This window comes from Tachyglossus aculeatus, chromosome 26 (assembly GCF_015852505.1).
Source record: "Tachyglossus aculeatus isolate mTacAcu1 chromosome 26, mTacAcu1.pri, whole genome shotgun sequence".
Lineage (NCBI taxonomy): Eukaryota > Metazoa > Chordata > Mammalia > Monotremata > Tachyglossidae > Tachyglossus > Tachyglossus aculeatus.
Genome location: NC_052091.1, coordinates 13,336,798 through 13,358,711, shown reverse-complemented (window position 1 = coordinate 13,358,711; position 21,914 = coordinate 13,336,798). Strand labels below are relative to the sequence as shown.

At 41.6% G+C, this 21,914-nt stretch overlaps 1 protein-coding gene and 1 non-coding gene across 5 annotated transcripts in view; one reads left to right on the top strand and one right to left on the bottom strand.

Annotated features, from left to right (window-relative positions):
- The window catches only part of SCAPER (S-phase cyclin A associated protein in the ER), a 291,810-nt gene that overhangs the window by 20,733 nt on the left and 249,163 nt on the right, over positions 1 to 21,914 (top strand). For all 4 annotated transcript variants that reach the window (XM_038767151.1, XM_038767150.1, XM_038767149.1 and 1 more), the window contains 2 exons: positions 10,800 to 10,870; positions 15,851 to 16,048. In XM_038767151.1, coding sequence (XP_038623079.1) covers positions 10,800 to 10,870; positions 15,851 to 16,048 — 269 coding nt within the window. The remainder of the gene's footprint in view (positions 1 to 10,799; positions 10,871 to 15,850; positions 16,049 to 21,914) is intronic.
- LOC119946235 lies at positions 6,996 to 7,133 on the bottom strand. The gene has a single exon (XR_005456345.1). It is a non-coding gene; the product is annotated as a small nucleolar RNA SNORA7 (small nucleolar RNA).

The following is a 21,914-nucleotide window of genomic DNA, read 5'->3' as shown; positions in this document are numbered from 1 at the left end:
AGATGATGATTGTAAAATTCCATTTTATGTAGTGCAGAAAAATGGGTGTAAAATAAGATGGTCAAAGCTACTTAGATTCAAGCTGAGACGATGCTCTCAGTCAATAATGTTGGTACTTAAAGATTTAATTTTTGTGGGGAAATGGGAGCTCTTGATTTTTCTTTTGCCTCCTATTTTCAATCAGTCATTCTTAACAGTCATTATGTCCATTATCAGAAGTCCAGTAGTCTTAGCTGAGTCAAACCCTTGGCACCATGGTTCTTAAAGCTTTGCTGCTCCCTCTGCATTGTGAAGAAAGTTTATAAAATTCCATAGCAGTTCAGGAATGATCTTCTAGAGATCAACTAGAGAAGCTTGGGATTTGATTACAATTTGAAAGTGGAGAATGATGGTGAGTGGATCTGGGGAAAAAGCCAGGCAACCCAGGTATGGGAATAACTTTAGGATTGTAGTCCCTGCCTTTGGCTCACAAAATAGACATTTTGAGGAATTTTTTCATCTTCATACTTCCTTTTAAATCATACTGAAAAGATGCGTAGGTTGTTTTTTTCTCTGAGTGTTCAGTTGTTGTTGTTGATGGCATTTATTAAGTGCTTACTATGTGCAAAGCACTGTTCTAAGCGCTGGGGAGGTCACAAGGTGATCATGTTGTCCCACAGTCTTCATCCCCATTTTACAGATGAGGGAACTGAGGCCCAGAGAAGTGAAGTGACCTGCCCAAAGTCACCCAGCTGACAAGCGGCGGAGCGGGGATTTGTAATGTGCTACCGATGTGCCAAGCACTGTTCTAAGCACTGGGGTAGACACAAGATAATCAGGTGGGACGCAGTCCCTGTCCCTCTTAGGGCTTGCACTCTGAAGCCCCATTTTACAGATGCGGTAACTGAGGGCCAGAGAAGTGACTTGCCCAAGGTCACACAGCAGATACGTGGCAGAGCTGGCATTAGAGCCCGGGTCCTCTGACGCCCAGGCCCCGGCTCTAACCACTAAACCACGCTGCTCTTCCCAAGCCATGAAAGGCCAATGGAAAAGAGCATTAATTTTGGGGTTTTTTTTCTTTTAAGTTTTTGCATCTGCTAATCCAGAAAAGAAGCCCAGTGGTCGGGAGAGGGAAGCAAAGCTCAAGTCCCGCCACCTTTGAATGGTCCAGACACTTTTCAATGGATAATCTCTTCAAGAAGTAGGAGCTCTTCGGACCAAAACCCGACTGGGCAAGCGCCGTCAGAATATCTGCCTCTTTTTTTAATGGTATTTTTTTCTAAGCACTTAAATTCTAACCCAAATTCATTAGGGTGCTGACCTAGTGTGACCAACTGTCTTGTTTTTGGTGGGATGGGCAAGGGTTTGGGGATTTTATTCCACAACCCAAATCCCCCTAGTGAGACCTACTAGGGCCAATCGTTAGGCTGGGTGGTTGTGGGGGACTTACCAGTCGTGGTGTTGGCAACTCAGAAGCAGCAGAAGGAGGGAGTGGAGGAAGAGTTTGGACAGCCTTTCCACCTCTTGTTTTCTTTCTCAGAGGTCATGGCTAGTTCTGCAGCTATCACAGGCGGAAAGGCCACTTCCTCGCTGTTTTCTAGAGTTTTCCAGGGTTGCCACAGTGTTATTCCCAGACCCTCCAGCAAATTGCAATTACTGTAGAGTTGAAAGTTGAAATTAAAGAAATCTCTTGGCCTTTTTAAGGCACCTATTGTGTTCCTGTCCTTGTTCTGTGCCCTAGGCTTAGGCACTCTTAGCGCTATGAAAAGTTAGTTGAAAATGTTTGAGTTAGTTTTGGGTGAATATTGCTTCAAAAGCTATGAAGCTTAAATGGAAGATTAGTCAGCACTTGTTGAATACTTCTCTATTTCTCCCATAAATAATCCTACCTCTGATTTTTATAATGCTTGGAGCATAGAATGTTTTCACGTGAATTATTTGTGTGTGTATTTTTAATATAGCTAAGAAGTGTATAGAAGTGGGTTATTTGGTTCCTAAACCAATGTTTTATCAAAAAGTGATTTTCAAAAGCCCTGGAGGCTGGGCCATCTCCCGCAGAGAACAGGAAATCTCACTAGAGGGTTGAGTGGGGCTTCGAGGTGGCAGAGGAGGCAGAAATGAAATATCAGCTCTCAGTATAGGGCTCTGCACACAGGAAGTGCTCAATAAATACCATTGATTTGGTATTCACTGTTACTAGTTTATTGTTGCATTGAGCTTTTGTGACGATCTCCTCCTCTTATGACAGCTGCCACTTCACATGACCCACTGTGACTGTTAGGAGGAGTTGGATAGTCATGGCAAGATCTAGGTTTCAACCCCCCCCAGCAAAGTTTTTCCCTTTTACTGCTTCCACCACCACTCCACTTATTAAACTTTCCCCTCTGCCAAGTGACTCTGCTCTCCCATGTAACTCCTGGGATTGGAGGCTATCTTAAAGTAGGCGGGGAACGGGTCTTCCAACTCTGTTATCCTGTCAATCAATCAATCGTATTTATTGAGCACTTACTGTGTGCAGAGCACTGTACTAAGTCCTCTCCTAAGTGCTTAGTACAGTGCTGTACACGCAGTAAGCACTCGGTAAATATGATTGATTGAGCGACTTTAATCCTTTCTCTCCCCTCCTTAGGAACATGCTTCTCAGGAGCTTGAGTCCTGCTCACCTTCCCCCTTAAACACAGGACAGGATTAGTAGGTGGAAAAGGTCTCAGCTAAGATATATGCTTGAAGGGGTAACACTTTAGACTGTAAGCTCATTGTGGGTTGGGAATGTGTCCGTTTATTGTAGTATTGTACTCTTGCAAACGCTTACTATAATGCTTTACACATGGTAAGCACTCAAAAAATATGACTGAATGAGGGAATGAACTCTTTCATGAAATGAACTCGGAGCCAAACGGCCTAGTTTTGTTCTAAGGCCCCAACCCAGGGGACAGCGTCCCTTCCTAAACCAAGAGGCCCACCCTCTGACCTTCCGTGAGCGGCCCCTGGTCCTTCTATCTGCACAATACAGTTCCTTTTTCAACACCTACCCTCCATATCAATTAATCAATCCATGGTATTTATTGAGCATGTATTCTGTGTAAAGCATTGTACTAAGCACTTGGCAGAGTGCAGTATGACAGATCTGGCAGACATGTCCCCTGCCTACAACAGACTTTCAGTCTAGAGGGGGAGACAGACGTTAATATGAATAAATAATTTATAATCTATAATATTCTGAATCCTCCAAATGAGAACCAGAGGGAACTCAGGCCCTCCCATGTAATAACAGTTTTAGTTGTAGCATTTTTCGAGTTCCCTCTTGATAAGGTGATTTGTATTAGGTGCTTGGGAAATACGAAATAAAGAAGTAAAATTACCTTCTCATAAAAGGCTTAAAATCTAATGGGGGAGATAAAGACTGTGAGCCCTATGTAGGACAGGTGCTGCGTCCAACCCGATTTGCTTGTATCCACCCCAGCGCTTACTATAGTGCCTAGCACATAGTAAGCGCTTAACAAATACCACAGTTATTCTACTTATTATAAACATATAAGTATTTATAATTAGAGAAGTCAAAATAATTGAGTCCACATCTTTATACGTGGGTGTGAAAGAGAGTGTAAACAAGTTCATATGTGTTAAAGTTGGTTGAAGAGATGATATGGTTCAGGGTTTTGGAAAATTAATCAGGGAAAGCTTTGGAGGAGGTGGAATTTTAGGTGGGTTTCGATTATGGAAAGAGCTGAAGTGTGTCCGATGTGGGGAGAGAGGGAGGGAATTTCAAGCCGGGTGAACAGGGTGAACCAGAGGCTAGAGAGTCAAGAGTGAGGGACAGCTAGAAGGTTGTATTGGGAAGAATAAAGACAGTGAGTTGGGGAATAGTGAGAGAAGAGAGCAGCAGATAGTTGAGGTGGGGCCAGGTGGTGGAGAGCCTTGAAGCCAGTTGGGAGGAATTTTTGTTCGATCTTAAGAAACAGGGAGCTAGTGGAGGATTTTGAGGGAAGGAGAGATGTAGGCTGAGTGATGTTTCAGGAAGATGATCTGTACAGCAGGAGGAAGCATAAATTGGAAGGGAAGAGACCAGAGGAGGGGAGATCAGGGAGAGGACATAGTGTGACTAGAGTGTGGGCCACGGTGGCAGCTTTTTGAGTAGAGAGGAAGGAAAGGATTTGGAATTCTTGGGTAGGAAGATCGATGGGATGAAGGGAGAAGATTTGTTAAATCTTGGCTCTTTCCTTTGCCAAAGGCAAAATTGAACAGTTTATATATATATATATATCTAGGGGTCATGCTCTAGATTCATGCATTCATTCAGTCGTATTGAGCGCTTACTGTGTGCAGAGCACTGTACTAAGCGCTTGGGAAGTACAAGTCGGCAACATATAGAGACGGTCCCTACCCAACAACGGGCTCACAGTCTAGAAGGGGGAGACAGACAACAAAACAAAACATGTAGACAGGTGTCAAAATTGTCAGAACAAATAGAATTAAAGCTATATGCAAATTAACAAAATAAATAGAATAGTAAATATGTACAAGTAAAATAAATAGCGTAATAAATCTGTACAAATATACATATATATATATGTGTATATATATATATATACACACACAAGTGCTGTGGGGAGGGGAAAGAGGTAGGGCCGGAGGGGGATGGGGAGGAAGAGAGAGAAAAGGGGGCTCAGTCTGGGAAAGGGGGCTCATTCTCATCTAAGCCCGGTGTGACCAAGGATTGTCTCTATTGCTGAATTGTCCTTTCCAAATGCTTAGTAGAGTGCTCTGCATACAGTAAGTGCTCAATAAATATGACTGAATTGAATTCAATCAATCCATCAATCAATCCTCCATCGCATCCTCCTTCCCCTACCCCATATCCCCCAATAGCAACTCCACCCAGTGTTTACAGCAGACCATTTTATTTTCTTGAATTTTTCCAAAAAAAGCTCTGCTTGAGCCACCCTACTACATTCTCCCATTAGAAGGTAAGCTCTCTGTATTCAGGGGAATTAGAATGAGACCTTGAGTTGATTATACCATTTTTAATGTCATGGCTCCGTAACAGCCGGCGGCGTACAGAATTCACTCAAACGGAATGACTCAGTCAAAATTTGGGGATCTAGATCATCTAGATCAAATGCATAAACCCTTGACCCATCTGCCTCTAAATAGTTAGAAACATGCGTTATAAATTCAGGATACGTAAAGTGCAATAAGTTTCAGCATTTTGTCTTTTCATTTATTTTACAGGATGCAAAAGAAAAAAATGTGATTTTTCTTGCTTTGCCACAAAAAATATTTGTTAAAAGAAAGAGTAGTAAAATTCCAAAAGCTGCTTTGCTATTGCTGAAAGACAGGTCTGTCTATGCCAGGTACACTAGAGAAGTTGTTTAAGAACAGTTCATCCTTGATAAAATATCGCTTCCTTTAAGCAGCCAAGATCACACTGTTTACACAGATTTTGTGGTGTTTAAGTGCCAGCCTTGCATGTTAAAACCACCCGGAAATGACTTTCAACTACACACCTGATTTGACTGGATATTTTAAACTTAGAGTTGTAGCAACTGATATAATTCAATCATTTGTACAGTATTTTTCAATATTTTTTATTCTTGACCCCATTTTTGAGGAGTCCATGCCAATAAATTAGGAATATATTACATTCTCTTTGATGATCAGGGTATGCTGCTTTTTCTTTTCAACTTTTTACTGTATGTTCAGCAAATTTGCTTTCTTTAGGATGCTTATAGTCCAGAGTTGCATTTTGATTATTTTTCTACATTTAATTCGGACATCACTGGTCCACAATTGAAGTGTTTATTGAATACATAGCATCGTGGAAGCTGAAGTCCAGAATCCGAGGCATGCTTGAGTAGAGTTTTTTTTTTTAATAATGGTATTTGAGCACTTACTATGTGCCAGGCACTGTACTAAGTTCTGGGGTAAATACAAGCTAATGAGGTTGAACATAGTCCATGTCCCACATAAGGCTCACATTCATTCATTCAATTGTATTGAGTGCTTATTTTGTGCAAAGCACTGTGCTAAGCACTTAGGAGAGTACAATATAACAGACACATTCCTGTCGTCAGTGAGTTTACAGTACAACAGTCTTAATCCCCATTTTACAGATAAGATAACGAGGCACAGGAAAGGGAAGTAACTTTCCCAAGGTCACACAGCAGACAAGTGGCGGAGCTGGGATTAGAACCCAGGTTCTTCTGACTCCTAGGCTCGGATTTTATCCAGTATGCCACACTGCTTCTCAAAGATCAGCATCTTCCTAGTTGATCCCCATTTCACTGGACTTGTGCTCTGCACCCTTATGTTGTCTTCTGTATTGTTATGTATTTATATTATTTCAGCTTTCCTGCTACCTTCCCGGTTTGATTGTGAGTCCCTTGAACGGCAGGGACCATGTTTAAACTGTCACCTGCACTTTTTTCTACAATGCTTAGTATAGTGGTCTGCACACAGTAAGTACTTACTGGTCTGGTCTAAGATATACTAAAAATACACATACAAATAATACACGTGAAAACATTCTATGCTCCAAGCATTATAAAAATCAGAGGTAGGATTATTTATGGGAGAAAATAGCCAAGTATTCAGCAAGTGCTGACTAATCTTCCATTTAAGCGTCATAGCTTTTGAAGCAATATTCACCCAAAACTAACTCAAACATTTTCAACTAACTTTTCATACCCCTAAGAGTGCCTAAGCCTAGGGCACAGAACAAGGACAGGAACACAATAGCTGCCTTAAAAAGTCCAAGAGATTCCTTTAATTTCAACTTTCAACTCTACAGTAACTGCAATTTGCTATCGAGTCGTCACCGACCCTTAGCGACGCCAGGGACACATCTCTCCCAGAACACTCCACCTCCATCTGCAGTCATTTTGGTAGTGTATTCGTAGAGTTTTCTTGGTAAAAATGTGGAAGTAGTTTACCATTGTCTCCTTCCGCGCGGTAAACTTGAGTTTCCACCCTCGACTGTCTCCCATGCCACTGCTGCCCAGCACAGGTGAATTTTGATTTGTAGCAGATTGCCTTCCACTCCCTAGCCACTGCCCAAACTAGGAATGGAATGGATAGGCCTCTGCTTGACTCTCCTTCCCATAGTCGAAACTGGTAGAGTACTGGAAACTCTTTAGGTGTGACCCTGAGAAGGGAGATACATCCTAAATACTATAAATAACAATAACAGAATATCACCACTACACTGAAGAATTTAAGCTTGGTAGGGAGCTTGGTGCTGCTTTAATGTCATATTGTTTTTGCTGGTCACATGAGGGTTGTCATGGCCTCCTCGATCTTGGTCTATTAGTACATTACTCCAAGTTTATTTAAGCTCACACTGCAAATTCTAACTATTGTTACGTTGTTTTAATTTCATGAAGGTGAACTTTATTCAGCAGAGAGTAGTGGAAAAATCCTCCCCTCCTTAACTTCCATCTTCAATCTCTCACTCGCCACTGGTTCCTTCCCCGCTGCCTTCAAACATACCCTCCTCTCCCCCATCCTAAAAAAAACCCACTCTTGACCCCACCTCCCCTTCTAGTTATCACCCTATCTCCCTCCTACCATTCCTTTCCAAACTCCTTGAATGAGTTGTCTACACCCACTGCCTCGAATTCCTCTAACGCCAACTCTCCTCGACCCCCTCCAGTCTGGCTTTCATCCCCTACATTCCACCAAAACTGCCCTCTCAAAGGTCACCAATGACCTCCTTCTTGCCAAAGCCAACGGCTCCTACTCTATCCTAATCCTCCTCTACCTCTCAGCTGTCTTTGACACTGTGGACCACCCCCTTCTCCTCAGCATGCTATCCAACCTTGGCTTCACAGAGTCCGTCCTCTCCTGGTTCTCCTCTTATCTCTCCAGCCGTTCATTCTCAGTCTCCTTTGTGGGCTCCTCCTCCCCCTCCCATCCCCTTACTGTAGGGGTTCCTCAAGGGTCAGTTCTTATCTACACTCACTCCCTTGGTGAACTCATTCGCTCCCACGGCTTCAACAATCATCTCTACGCTGATGACACCCAAATCTACATCTCTGCCCCTGCTCTCTCTCCCTCCCTTCAGGCTCGGGTCTCCTCCTGCCACCAGGACATCTCCATCTGGATGTCTGCCTGACATCTAAAACTCAGTATGTCCAAGACTGAACTCCTTATCTTCCCTCCCAAGCCCTGTCTTCTCCCTGACTTTTCTGTCACTGTAGATGGCACTACCATCCTTCCTGTCTCACAAGCCTCCAACCTTGGTGTCATCCTTGACTCTGCCCTCTTGTTCACCCCTCACATCCAATCGGTCACCAAAGCCTGCCAGTCTCACCTCCGCAACATCACCAAGATCCGCCCTTTCCTCTCCATCCAAACTGCTACCTTGCTGGTTCAGTCTCTCATCCTATCCTGACTGGATTACTGCATCAGCCTCTTCTCCGATCTCCCATCCACTTGTCTCTCCCCACTTCAGTCTATACTTCAAGCTGCTGCCCAAATCATCTTTGTGCGGAAACTCTCTGGGCATGTTACTCCCCTCATCAAAAATCTCCAGTGGCTACCAGTTAACTTATGCATCAAGCAAAAACTCCTCATTCTCGGCTTCAAGGCTGTCCATCACCTCGCCCCCTCCTACCTCACCTCCCTTCTCTCCTTCTACAGCCCAGCCCGCACCCTCTGCTCCTCTGCCGCTAACCTCCTCACCGTGCCTCGTTCTCGCCTGTCCTGCCGTCGACCCCCGGCCCACGTCTTCCTCCTGGCCTGGAATGCCCTCCCTCCGCACATCCGCCAAGCCAGCTCTCTTCCTCCCTTCAAAGCCCTACTGAGAGCTCACCTCCTCCAGGAGGCCTTCCCAGACTGAGCCCCCTTTCTCCTCTCCCCCTCCCCATCCCCCCAACCCTATCTCATTCCCCTCCCCACAGCACCTGCATATGTTTGTACAGATTTATTACTCTATTTATTTTACTTGTACATATTTACTATTCTATTTATTTTGTCAATGATGTGCATCTAGCTTTACTTCTGTTTATTCTGATGACTTGACACCTGTCCACATGTTTTGTTTTGTTGTCTGTCTTCCCCTTCTAGCCTGTGAGCCCGTTGTTGGGAAGGGACCGTCTCTATATGTTGCCAACTTGTACTTCCAGGAGCTTAGTACAGTGCTTTGCACACAGTAAGTCCTCAATAAATACAATTGAATGAATGAATTGTGGTATTTGTTTAGCTCTTTCTGTGTGCTTGGCATAGTACTAAGTTCTGAGATGGATACAAGCAAATCGGGTTGGCACAATCCCTGCCCCCCATGGAGCTCACAGTATTAATCCCCTTTTTACAGTTGAGGTAACCGAGGCACAGAGAAGTGAAGTGATTTGCCCAAGTTCACCCAGCAGGCAAGTGGCAGAGCCAGAATTAGAACCCAGGTCCTTCCGACTCCCACGCCCATACGCTATCCATTAGGCCACACTGCTTCGAGCACAGCCTGGGAGTCAGAGGGCCGAAGTTCTAGTCCTGGCTCTTCCACTTGTCTGCTGTGGGACTGAGAGCAAATCACTTAATTTCTCAGTTTCCTCATCTGCAAAATGGGGATTAAGACTGTTAAACTGTGAGCTCATTGTGGGTTGTGAGCCTCATGAAGACAGGAGCTGTGTCTGAGCTGATTATTGTTTAGTACAGTGCTTGACACACATAAAGGCTTAAAGAATGCTGTGATTATTCCATACTGCTCTATGGAAATTGATAGAAAAGTTGTATGTGTTGCAGTTTGTATTGGCTCCATCCCTTTTATGTTTTGCTCATTAATTTAAAATCTTGTGCCATTCAAATCTTTAAACTCTTGGAAAAATCAGTACTCGGGCTGTAAAATAGGCTGTGTCAAATTGAGCTCATCTGATAAGTGCTTTACTGTAAAACTGTTGTTATCCTTTTGACTCTGTGTTGTGACACCTCAAATTCCAGTAATCATGTTAGTACAGTTTTAGACTGTATTTTGGATTGTGTATTTTTTGACTACCTCTATGTATTCTGGTTTTGGTGGCTATTGTACAGTGCTCTGCACACAGTAAGTGCTCTATAAATACGGTTGAGTGAATGAATATTGCATGCTGTTTAGGCTTATGCCTGTAGAGACAACTGATAAAAGGTAGTCTTTCTAATATACTACAATGAATATTTGAGTGTCACAGAATTCCTAATTTTTTTCCATTTGGTCAATAGCATAGTGCGTCATGATTTGAAATGAACCCTATTGGATCCCTTTTTAAACCCTTTAAAAGATACGTATTCTGAAACTCAAACGATTTGGCTTCTCATTTGCTTTATAGAAGATAAAATGATAGAAGATGCAAAAATAGTAGAATTCAAACAATGTTATTGTGAAAGTGAAAATCCCACCTTGGACAGAAAGGATTAGTTTTTTTAAAAAATAGCTAGTTCTGGTAGTTATAAATTAAATTTCCTAGAGTAGAATAATTATAGGAAGAGACATTCAATCTTTATTTTTACATGGACCTCTAATCCTTAAAATTCAAATTAATTTAAATAAATGTGCTTCAGAGCTGATGTGGAAATAAAGGAAACACCAATAATTTCACTTTCAAGGCAACTAAAGTACATAGTCCTTTTAAGAAAATGGTTTTTTTTTCTACTTCTGAGAAATTACTTGTAGAGAAAATCTCTAGGGTGTTGGAAACCTGTTTTTGACTACTTCACTTGTTCATATTGACTATGAAGAAATGGCACCATTTCCTGCTCATTGCAGATTGAAAGGTTAAGTGTTAGGATGCTTGACAGTTAAATGCATTTATGTTATTGTATTAACAATAACTTAATATTTTCCTTTGTAGGAAAATCTAAATGGCAAACGGGTGGAAAATCTAAGCGAACCATTCATGGCTCTCATAAAACTACTAAACAGGTATACTATATGAGCTATTGGTTATAGTTTTAGTTGCTGAAAATGCTGTGATATATAGATTTAACAGGTCACTATCTAAATAGTGCATATTCTGTTTCATTTGGATAAACTTCTTTGTTAACTTAGATCTATTTCACAAAACAGTGCATTGAATTTACTCCAAGTGTGTGAATTATTTTAACGTCTCTTCTTTCATATAAGTGTTTATCAGTATCAAAGGGTATATACTGACAACAAATAAACTCCCCAAATCTTGGAAACTTTTTTCAGTGGGGAAAAAAGGTGTAAATTAAACAATAAAAATTGGGGCGTAATAGATTTCTTTTGTACCTACAGAAGTTTTTCAGAAATGTTACTTATATGGAAATAAGCGTTAATATTGTAATAACTTGACGTCTGTTGCATGGCATGGTCTATATCAGGGGGTCGATAATTTTTTTTTTTTTTTTAGCAGAACTCCCCCCAACCCCAGCCCAAAACAAGGAAACTTTGGAGCCCATAGGGTGTAAAAAGCAATTTATAGTTCCCTGACTTGTGATGTCATTAGGGAGAGGGGAGAAGGAAAAGAGGAGGGAAAGAGAAGGGTGAGAGGAGGATGTCATCCAGCCTCTGGAGACCACTTATCCATCCCACAAAACACACACACACACACACACACACACACACACACACACACACACACACACACACACACACACACACACACACACACACACACACACACACACCGTCCCGTCCCCCCATCCCCCTGCCCCAATCACAGATTCTTGGCTCAGATCTGCCCAGGGAGCGAGTTTCCTCCCCTTCGTGTCAGCTTTAGGGTGGTAATAATATATTTTTTAATGTGCTTACAGGATGCAGAACACTGTACTGAGCACAGGGAAAAAGTGCCCAGGTGGGAATTAGTCCCTATCTCTCATGGGGCTCACCATCTAAAAGTTTAAGTGGGATAAAGGGATCGGATTCAGAAACAAAAGGAATGATGCAACATCAACACACAAACAAATAGACAAAATAGGTTCCAAGTCTTGTTGGTGGTGATGAAGGAGTCTGAGGGAATATGGGAGCAAATCGTCTCTAGCACTTTACACCCTCCGTAATACTCATGCATATACGTTCACTTAATTTTGACAGTGTTGTAAATATTTTTATATTTATAACATGCCGCTTCATTATTCTGTACTTTCCAAGTGCCTAGTGCAATGCACTGCACCGAAGTGGATGCTTAATCAATGCTAGTACTACTACTTCTTCACAAGTGCCCTATTGTGTTCTTTGCTAATTTGAGTCTTCTGGGCTGCAGGCAGGTGATCTTGCAAAGCACGTGATCCCCTGCACCCTAGCTGCCATGGTGGAATCCGATAGGGTGTAAAAAGATATGCAGTTTAACCAGTTGGGTGCTTTTTCACTTTCATTTAGCACTTAACTATATCCACGGAGTCACTATGAATCGGAAACGACTTGACAGCACATAATAATAACTATGTGCAGAGTGCTGTACTAAGTGGACACGTTCCCTGCCCATAACTAGCATACAGTCTAGAGTACCAGTTTGTTCTTGGTTTTTTTTTTTCTGGTACTTGTTAGATGCATGCTATGTGCTGGGGACTGTACTGAGCACTGGGGTAGATGCAGGATAATCAAGTTGGACACAGTCATAGTCCCACATGGGACTCAGACTTGATCTCCACTTTAAAGATTAGGAAACCGAGGCACAGATAGGTAAGGTGACTTGCCCAAGGTCAAAATACCATAATAATAATAATAATAATGATGGCATTTGTTAAGCGCTTACTATGTGTGACGCACTGTTCCAAGCGCTGGTGGGGGGTGGTGGGGGATACAAGGTGATCAGGTTGTCCCATGTGGGGCTCACAGTCCTAATCCCCATTTTACAGATGAGGTAACTGAGGCTAAGAGAAGTTAAGTGCCTTGCCCAAGGTCACACAGCAGATGTGGTGGAGCCGGGATTGGAACCCATGACCCCTGATTCCCAAGCCCATGCTCTTTCCACTGAGCCACGCTGCTTCTTCACTATTATTATTATTATTATTAGTAGTAGTATTATAATACAGCAGACGAGTGGCAGAGCTGGGATTAGACCCCAGGTCCTCTGACTCCCAGGACTGTGCTCTTTCCATTAGGCGGCTCTGCTCCTCGACCTATAAAAGTAACGGGCTGAAGGCACTGTTCCTTAATAGGCCGCACACCACAAACAAGCGCTTAGTACAGTGCTCTGCACACAGTAAGCGCTCAATAAATACGATTGATGATGATGTGGTAGACAGACCTAGCTTTCCTCCAGGCTTTTGCCAGTGGTGGGGTTCAGAGTGGCTAAGCGGGAGTAAGACATCACACTCAAATAGTTGTTATTCTTAATAAGTGCTGTTGAGTGGTTTCCGATTCATATGGATACACTTTCTCCAGAACGTCCTGTCCTCTGCCGTAATCCGCAACCTCTCTAATGGTTCTTCCATTATCATTGTTATGGTCTCTATCCATCTAGCAGCTGGTCTGCCTCTTCCACATTTTCCCTGGACATTTCCTAGCATTAGTGTCTTCTCCAGAGAATTAGTCCTGATTACGTGTCCAAAATATGCTAATCTAAATAGAGTCCCAAATGACTCCTTCCAAACACCACTTTGGTTTAATTTGCTCTAAAATCCATTTGTTTGTGTTGCGGGCAGTCCACGGTACTCGCAAAAGCCTTCTCCAACACCATATTTCAAAAGAATCAATGTTCTTTCTATCCTGTGTTTTCACAGTCCAGCTTTTGGGTCCATATATTGTCACTGGAAATACCATACAATTGACAATTTGTATTTTTGTGGCAATCGTTACATCAGCACATTTCTTGACATTTTCCAGGCTCTTCATAGCTAGTCTTCCTAACATTAATCTTCAGCATACTTCTTGGCTACTATTTCCTTTACTATTGACTATCGATCACAGGAGAGAAAAATTGTCAACTATTTCAGTTTTCTCTCCATCCACTACAAATGTGATAAAACTTCCAGTTGTCGTGATCTCTGTTTTCTTGACGTTCAAATATCGGCCCATCTTTTTGCTGTGTTCCTTAACTTTTAGTAATAAGCCCTTCAAGTCGTCTTCCCTTTCTGATAGTAGGGTTCTGTAAAATGGGTATGAAGACTGTGACCCCCATGTGGGACATGGACTGTGTCCAACCTGATTAGCTTTTATCTACCCAAGCGCTTAGTACAGTGCCTGGTACATAGTAAGTGCTTAACAAATATCGTAAAAAAATTAGTATTCAGAGCACTTAGCTTTCTGTGGCTCTTCGGTCATATCTCAATTTCTAAAATTTGAAGCACTTTTTCTTCACTTTTTTGTCATTTTTTGTTGATTGCTTAGCTAGATCATCTCACTCGGATCCACTGACACATTTTTGGCCCTTTAACTGGAGATTTCATTTTGTCTTTTTTTCCAGTAGCGATGATTCCTATTTTTTTCTAGATTTGAGCCTGAACAGTAGCAGAATTATTACAGCTACCAAAGATACCCTTGTGAATAGAAAGTGTTTGTAATGGATGAGGACCAGTAGCCTGGAGTTGGAAAATAAGAGTAAGGTGTATAAGGTTTGTTTGCAGATGCTACTCTGTGCTGGGACTCTTCTGCTCCCTGAGCAAAAAGCCAACCGTCACATCTGGCCCTAATTGAAGCTTGTCAATTTGTCTCATTCGCTCAGTATCAGAGTGTTGCATAGCTAATTTGTTCGTCTAGGGTGTAGTGTCACATTAAGGTTTTGAATTCTGTTCCTCCTTTGTGTAAGTGAAATGCATATCCACTTGATTCGTGGACTGATGCTATGATATAGCACCTTAAAGCATTTGCGAAGTTTGTATTTTCAGAATTTAAAGTTCTGCCCACATGTCCTGAAGAATGCTTTTTCGCAAACATAGGAAGCTATTTTATAAAAAATCACCAAGAACAAATATGTATATTTTAATTCCTTTTTTATGTTTATCATTTTCTATTTCTGGTCAATTTCTTTCGGTAGGTTTTTTAATGCAGAAAACTTGATTGAGGAGATTGTGAAATGGAATTTGGTTTTGTCAAAATTCTATAAACTCATTTTTATTGTAAATAAGGCTATACATTAAATGCATTTACAGATGTATTTGAAGCTTCTGACTTGTTTCACCTTAAAAAAATTCCAGTCAAACTTTGTCTTGTACATTTGATGGTGGATTTTTCTGTGGGCAGGGACCGTGTCTATTGTACTCTGTCAAGCGCTTTGTACAGTGCTTAGTACAAATACGAATGACTGACAACACAATTATAGCAAAAACTCAATAATCTTAGGTCATACTTCATCAAGGGCAAGTCAATTTTATGTGGATATTCTGAATAATTGCAAGTTTCTCTTTTTTTGAAAATGCGGTTGCATTTTATTGAATCACCTGTAAGTAAAATGGCAACAGTAATAAAAGGCAAAGATTTTGTACTGCCAATTTTATGTCTATACTGAATTCAGCCAAGTCAGTCTTCTGTTTCTCACTTATATTACAGTCCTACAGTATTTTGTGTTCCCATCCTTTTAATATAGTACCTCAAATTGTAAAGGACTGGATATATGGCTAAATGTGCCTAGTCTATATATGCAAGTGACTATGTCTTGGTGTAGCAGTGTTTCTATCTCAGGAACATGTACTGTATGAATCCACGTTAGTAAGAAGTCCATTAGTGCTATTTTAGTTTTGCTGTAAAATTATATCGCCCCATTTAATCTTCCCTATTTAATAGGAAAAGTTGAAAACCAAGTCTCAGCTTTGCATATCTGCCCCTTTTAAGGTTGAGTGTCTTTGCTTTGATGAACTCAGACAGGGTGGTATGGTATAAACCTAGATGAATGATGTTTTGTTTGAAAGTGTTTATATTCGAAAAAATATATATTGCACAAAAAAGTCAATCCCTAGGCCCATTATTATTTGTATATTTTTTCATGTTTTCTTTCCGCAGAATGCAGCCATAGACAGTAAAATAACACCGTCTTCAGCTGGAGAGAAACACTTTGATAAAAGTCCCACAAAAATCAGGCATCCTCGGAAAATTGATCTAAGAGCTCGATACTGGGCATTCCTTTTTGACAATCTTCGCCGGGCTGTTGACGAAATCTATGTCACTTGTGAGTCAGATCAGAGTGTGGTGGAGTGTAAGGTAAGGCTGGTTGGTCCAGTACTCAATTTAAAAATGAGTTTCTGATAATTGCCGTTTTTGATTTAAAACATGGCCCAGTTAGGTAATTAGGGAAATTAGCTTTTCCTGCCCCCGCCCCCACCAAACAAACAGAAAAACCCAGTAAAAAGCATTGATCTGCATGAGTTTATCAGAAATCATGACTTGGCTTCAGTGACTTAATTTGTGAGTCTCTCTTCTGCACAGTCAGTAAACTCCTCTTTTGCAGTACGTCGTTTTGCAAATGAAAAGCGCCTTTTAAAGTTGTTCCAACTTATCCATTGCAATGAACGTTACAACCCTTAAGTGACTGATTCTCTTTCCATCTTTCTGTGTGTTTACCTTATCTGCTGCAGGTGGCACAAGTGACATTCAGCCTTTTCTCCCATTCTTTGGTTTCTGTTTCATGTCCTAATTGGACACTGCACCCTCTCTGCTGAGAGAGTTATCCCTCTTCTAATTCACTTTCTGGTGGGGAAAAAGGGTGACTGATGTCTGTACCTAAACATTGCCCGGGTGGAATGTCACTGTAAGGTGTTTTCCAATCAGAGATAATTTTATGTTCGTAATAGATGCATAACGGAGACTGAAAGTACAGCACATCTCCAGCTATTCAGTTGAGAGATACCCTTTTAATAAATATGAATTGCACATGCTATTACTTAATAAGCAGTAAACAATCATACTAATTGAGAAACGCCAGAACAGTCGATCTTTATGGAAATGTTAGATAAAAATTCTGTCTTCACATTCAGCGTGACTAGAGACTCAGAAAACTCTGGAAACCATTATCCAATCATTGTAACAGATGAAGGGTCTAAATAGAATTTACATCTTATCATGTGAATCTATTTTCTGCCTAAATCAGGAACAGCCAAATTAGTTTTGGGAGTAGCGTGCAAATATGATTCATTAAAAGCAGCTTTCAAAATGTACAGGAGCAAAAAGATTTTTAGAAGGGTTTTGGGTTGTTAGGTAGTTTTGTTACTCAGCTATTTTCTGTCCTAGGGAAATTTTCTGTGTTTAAAAAAAGTCATATGATTTAGAGTATAATCCAATCATTTTTTAAAAAGTATTGGAAGGAGAAAAAGTTTATTTGTGTCATTTGCCACGTGATCATTGATTGATATCTCAGTGTTTAGTAACTATTTTCTGAGTCTCCGATAGCACCCCAGAGGATGTATGGTATAATGACTGTACTGCTTCAATAGCTGAAACATAGTTTGAATTTCCTTTCTGGGCCTTCCACTTTTTTTCTGTGAAACCATAGAAAGTTTAAATGGCGGTTAAAAGTGGGAAATTGCCCCATTTTGAATTAGCTCTTTGTAGGCAGGAAATGTGTCTCCAATTCTGTTTTACTGCACTCCCCCAAGTGCTTAGTCCTGTGCTCTGCAATGAGTAAGCACTCGATAAATGCCATTGATTGATTAAGGAGTGATGTTGAGCTACCAATTTTTTTTCCAGCCTCAAATCTCGACCAGAGTTGCATTACCAGACTTGTTCATTTACCCCAAGTTTCATCAGGTGCCTGGAAGTTTTTCATTTGCCCCAGGGGCACTGGACAAGAGAGTTCCGCCTTCAGTTCTTCCAGAAAATCACAGAAATTCCAGAAATCAAGGAATTCCAATGCAGGGTGGAATGTCCTGGGCAAATTGGCTCCCAAGGATAGAGGCTGGCTTGGTCAAAGCGGCAGCAGTGTCATTAGACGGTACCGTGAGCATACGTATTTATAATAACGGCATTTATTTATTAAGCGCTTTCTATGTGCAAAGCACTGTTCTAAGCGCTGGGGAGGTTACAAGGTGATCAAGTTGTCCCACGTGAGGCTCACAGTCTTAATCCCCATTTTACAGATGAGGTATCCTGCCCATCCCAGAGGAAATGACTAGATAAAACATCCCATAACTTGTTTGCCTCAATCAAATTGGCCTCGCCTGATTAGAGAAGCAGTTTGGCTCAGTGGAAAGAGCACGGGCTTTGGAGTCAGAGGTCATGAGTTCAAATCCCAGCTCCGCCAACTGTCAGCTGTGTGACTTTGGGCAAGTCACTTCACTTCTCTGTGCCTCAGTTCCCTCATCTGTGAAATGGGGATTAATCTGATCACCTTGTAACCTCCCCAGCGCTTAGAACAGTGCTTTGCACATAGTAAGCGCTAAATAAATGCCATCATCATCATTACCGTGATTGGAATATTTCTGCTTGGGTGGTACAAACTACTAAGTGCCAAGAAAAGAGTAACTGCCACAAGTCATTTAATCTCTCTCTACTTTAAACTCTGCAGCTATAAAAATGGATATAATATCTTGACCTCCCTGGATTCCCCTATCTTATACCTGTAAAACTTTTCATTTCCAAAAAGAAAATGGGTGAACATCTGCACTTGCTGAAAGTGCCCATTGAGTCTATTGGATCCAGGACTAGAACTCGGTTATCCGACTCGGGCTTGTGCTCATTCATTCAGGCCATGGTGCCTCCGCAGAATGAAGGCTTAAAAGTGAGGACTGAATAGTGCAATAATGAGACTGTCTAATCTTGGAGAGAAAAACCAAGATGGGTTCTTTGGCCCCGTTTGAGCAATATGGCCTAGTGGATAGAGCTTGGGCCTGGGAGTTAGAAGGACTTGGGTTCTAATGCCAGCTTTGTGACTTGTGTGCTGTGTGACCTTGGGCAATCACTTAACTTCTCTGTGCCTCAGTTACCTCAGTAAATGTGGATTAAGACAGTGAGCCCCATGTGGGACCTGGACGGTGCTCAATCTGATTAGCTTGTCTCTAACCCAGCGCTTAGTACAGTGCCAGGCACAAAATAAACACATAACAAGTACCATAAAAAAACCCAAACTGCCAAGTAAGCCTAATAATTACCCCAAACGAAGGGTGTGTCATGTGCCACTTTGGTGTGAACAGGTTGGTTTTTAGTATTATCGCAAATTAAGCTCCATCCTCAAAGTAAGCGCTCAATAAATACAACTGAATGAATTTTCACACTTGCTACAGTTTGTCTTTTAGCTTATGTGTTTCTGGAGAATCTAAATTTAGACAGGAAATGTAGGGCTTTTAGTTGGCAGTATAACCTATCTAGTCAGGCCAACTTGTATAAGATGTTGGAACAAACTAGAATATGAAAAGCATTTAGCCACTGCAGTAAAATATTTTGATCTGCTAACAGGAAATGGCCAATTAAGATGGAGCACCAAAATATACCAGGAAGAATATTGAGTAATATAAGAATATGCGTTTCTTTAACACCTACAATGCACAGCTTCTTGTCTCATAAAGAGTACAGGAAAACTTCATCTAAAATCTGAACCGTAGTTTTTATTGTTTGTAGCATAAATTCAAAATGCTGTGGGTTTGTCTGCTATAGAAATCATCAATCGTATTTATTGAGCGCTTACTATGTGCAAAGCACTGTACTAAGCGCTTAGTACACTTAAGCCACTGAGCCACGCTGCTTCTCTACAACCTGCATACACATGCAGATGAAGTAGAGTAAGAGAAGCAGCATGACTTAGTGACAAGAGTCCAGTCTTGGGAGTCAGAGGACATGGGTTCTAATCCTGCTCCACCACTTGTTTGCTTTGTGACCTCTGGCCAGCCACTTAACTTCTCTGTGCCTCAGTTTCCTCATCTGTAAAATGGGGATGAAGACTGTGAGCCCCAAATGTGGGACAAGCTGATAACCTTCTATCTACCCCAGTGCTTAGAACAGTGCTTGGCACACAGTAAGCGCTTAACAAATACCATTAAAAAAAAGTAATACAGTAATCAGCTGAGTGGGTGGAACGAGTTACAGATTCTGCTGGTTCGCAGATGATACTTAAGATGTTTAGAGAAGCAGCATGGCTCAGTGGAAAGAGTGCGGGCTTGGGAGTCAGAGGTCATGGGTTCTAATTCTGGCTCCTCCACTTAGCTGTGTGACTTTGGGCAAGTCACTTAACTTCTCTGTGCCTCAGTTACCTCATCAGGAAAATGGGGATTAAGACTGTGAGCCCAATGTGGGACAACCTGATTACCTTGTATCTCCCCCAGTGCTTAGAGCAGTGTTTGGTACATAGTAAGTGCTTAACAAATACCAACATTATTATTATTATTAGTACTCCAGGAGGAAAATGCCACCTGGAATGTTTTCCTTTAAAGCCGTTTACTCTTTTGTTGTTATTCGGCTGTTTCTTTGCCGTCTCTTCAGAAACGGGAAGGGATCCTTCTATACCTTCAAAAATAATGTGATTTAAATTCTACCCAGGGAAACTCTGTGCTTCTTAAATCGAGGTTTTGGTCAGGGGCTTCACACAGCGTACAAGTTTCCACTGCTTCAGCACCACAGGTCATTTCGGCTGCACTCACCACTGTAGGTGAACTAGCGAGTCTGTATTGATGTCCAAGGCCCTAGGGTCCCACGCACTCGTATTGGGTGTCAGTAGGACAAAAGGATGGCGCCAACCGTCTTGCAGTGTGCGCCAGTCGCTCGAATTAATTACCAACCAATCGAATCCGTTGCAGCCAATTGGTAAACTAATTGGTAATTTTAGCTGTACATCTATATGTAGTTATCAGGATGCCTGGAACGGCGCTTTCAGAGCCACTTTTGTTCTGCTTCTTCCTGCTTGACAAAATGGCCTTCATAGCTTTAGGGAGAAAGATGTGCATCAGTGAATATGGGGCCACTCCAGCTGCTTGTCTTGTTTGTATTCCCTTGTTCGTAAAACATGACTCGGATTACAGCTGCATGGTACTGCTCTGATCATTTCTGATAATGTTTGAGCTGAGCATTCCTCAAAATAGGTTGTCGAAGCCATCAAATGCACTTTTGTGTGCCAGCTGGTCCCAGAAATTGAGTAGCTTGTATTCTGGGCAGGTGAAATTATTTGTAAACTCCTTAGGTTTTTCTGAATTAAATCTTCCTTCTAAGGCTTTACATGTGGATGATTAAAGTGTGATGAAGTTAAGAGTTGACATGGTGTTTGTGGATTTTAGACCAGGCAGATGGCAAAAATATCTAGTTTGTTCTCTTCCTGACTTTGGTAGACTTTCATTAACAGTGATTTGGCATCAAGAGTTACCTTTGGAAAGAAGTAAACAATGCTTCTTTGTTGGGGTGTTGGGTATAAAGGAGTATATTTTTGTGCCTAAAATCAATGTGGCGCTGAATTTCATTTATAAATATTTTGGTGTATTTCATTACTGTCCCTGTGTCTATATTTCACGGTGGCTGGGGACTGTAAGTTTAGAAATAACTCTAAATGGAGGCTCTCACACCTCCAAATTTGCTGAGGATTACTGGGAATTGTTACAATTTGCCTGTCCTCCTGCAGTGGCGGATAGTAATTTTTCTCTCAACGTGGTATTTTCCTCTTGTCTTTTCCTGAACATTCTGGAAAACAAGCTTCTGATAACTGAGTTTAGAGTGTGAGGTCTTTTTAAGTGGTCAAACTGGGAAGAACTTTGTTACTCGAGTGAGTTTTCCGTTCGATTGGTACCCACAGTCCTACACGGACAGCTCCACAATGAAAGCTTTACTACTCTCTGAGAGGCATTGCAGACATCATTTCCTTATTCCGCACTCGTTGCCTTGCCCAGAACTCTCATTTGCACCACTATGTACATGGTGATGGGTCCCAGAGCGTAACCCATGCCAGCTTGCAGTACAAAGTGTGAGGCTAATGCCATTTCAGATGTCCAAAGGAGAAAATTAGAAGGGCAAAAAATGGTAATTGTGACTGGGTAGAATGAAACCCAAATGGTTTGCTCATCTAAACTGATTGGAAATGGATTATATCGATAACTCAGTCTTTCAAACCTGTTTAAATCTTTGGAAGCTCAGACACTAGTGATGCAGTTTGGATCAC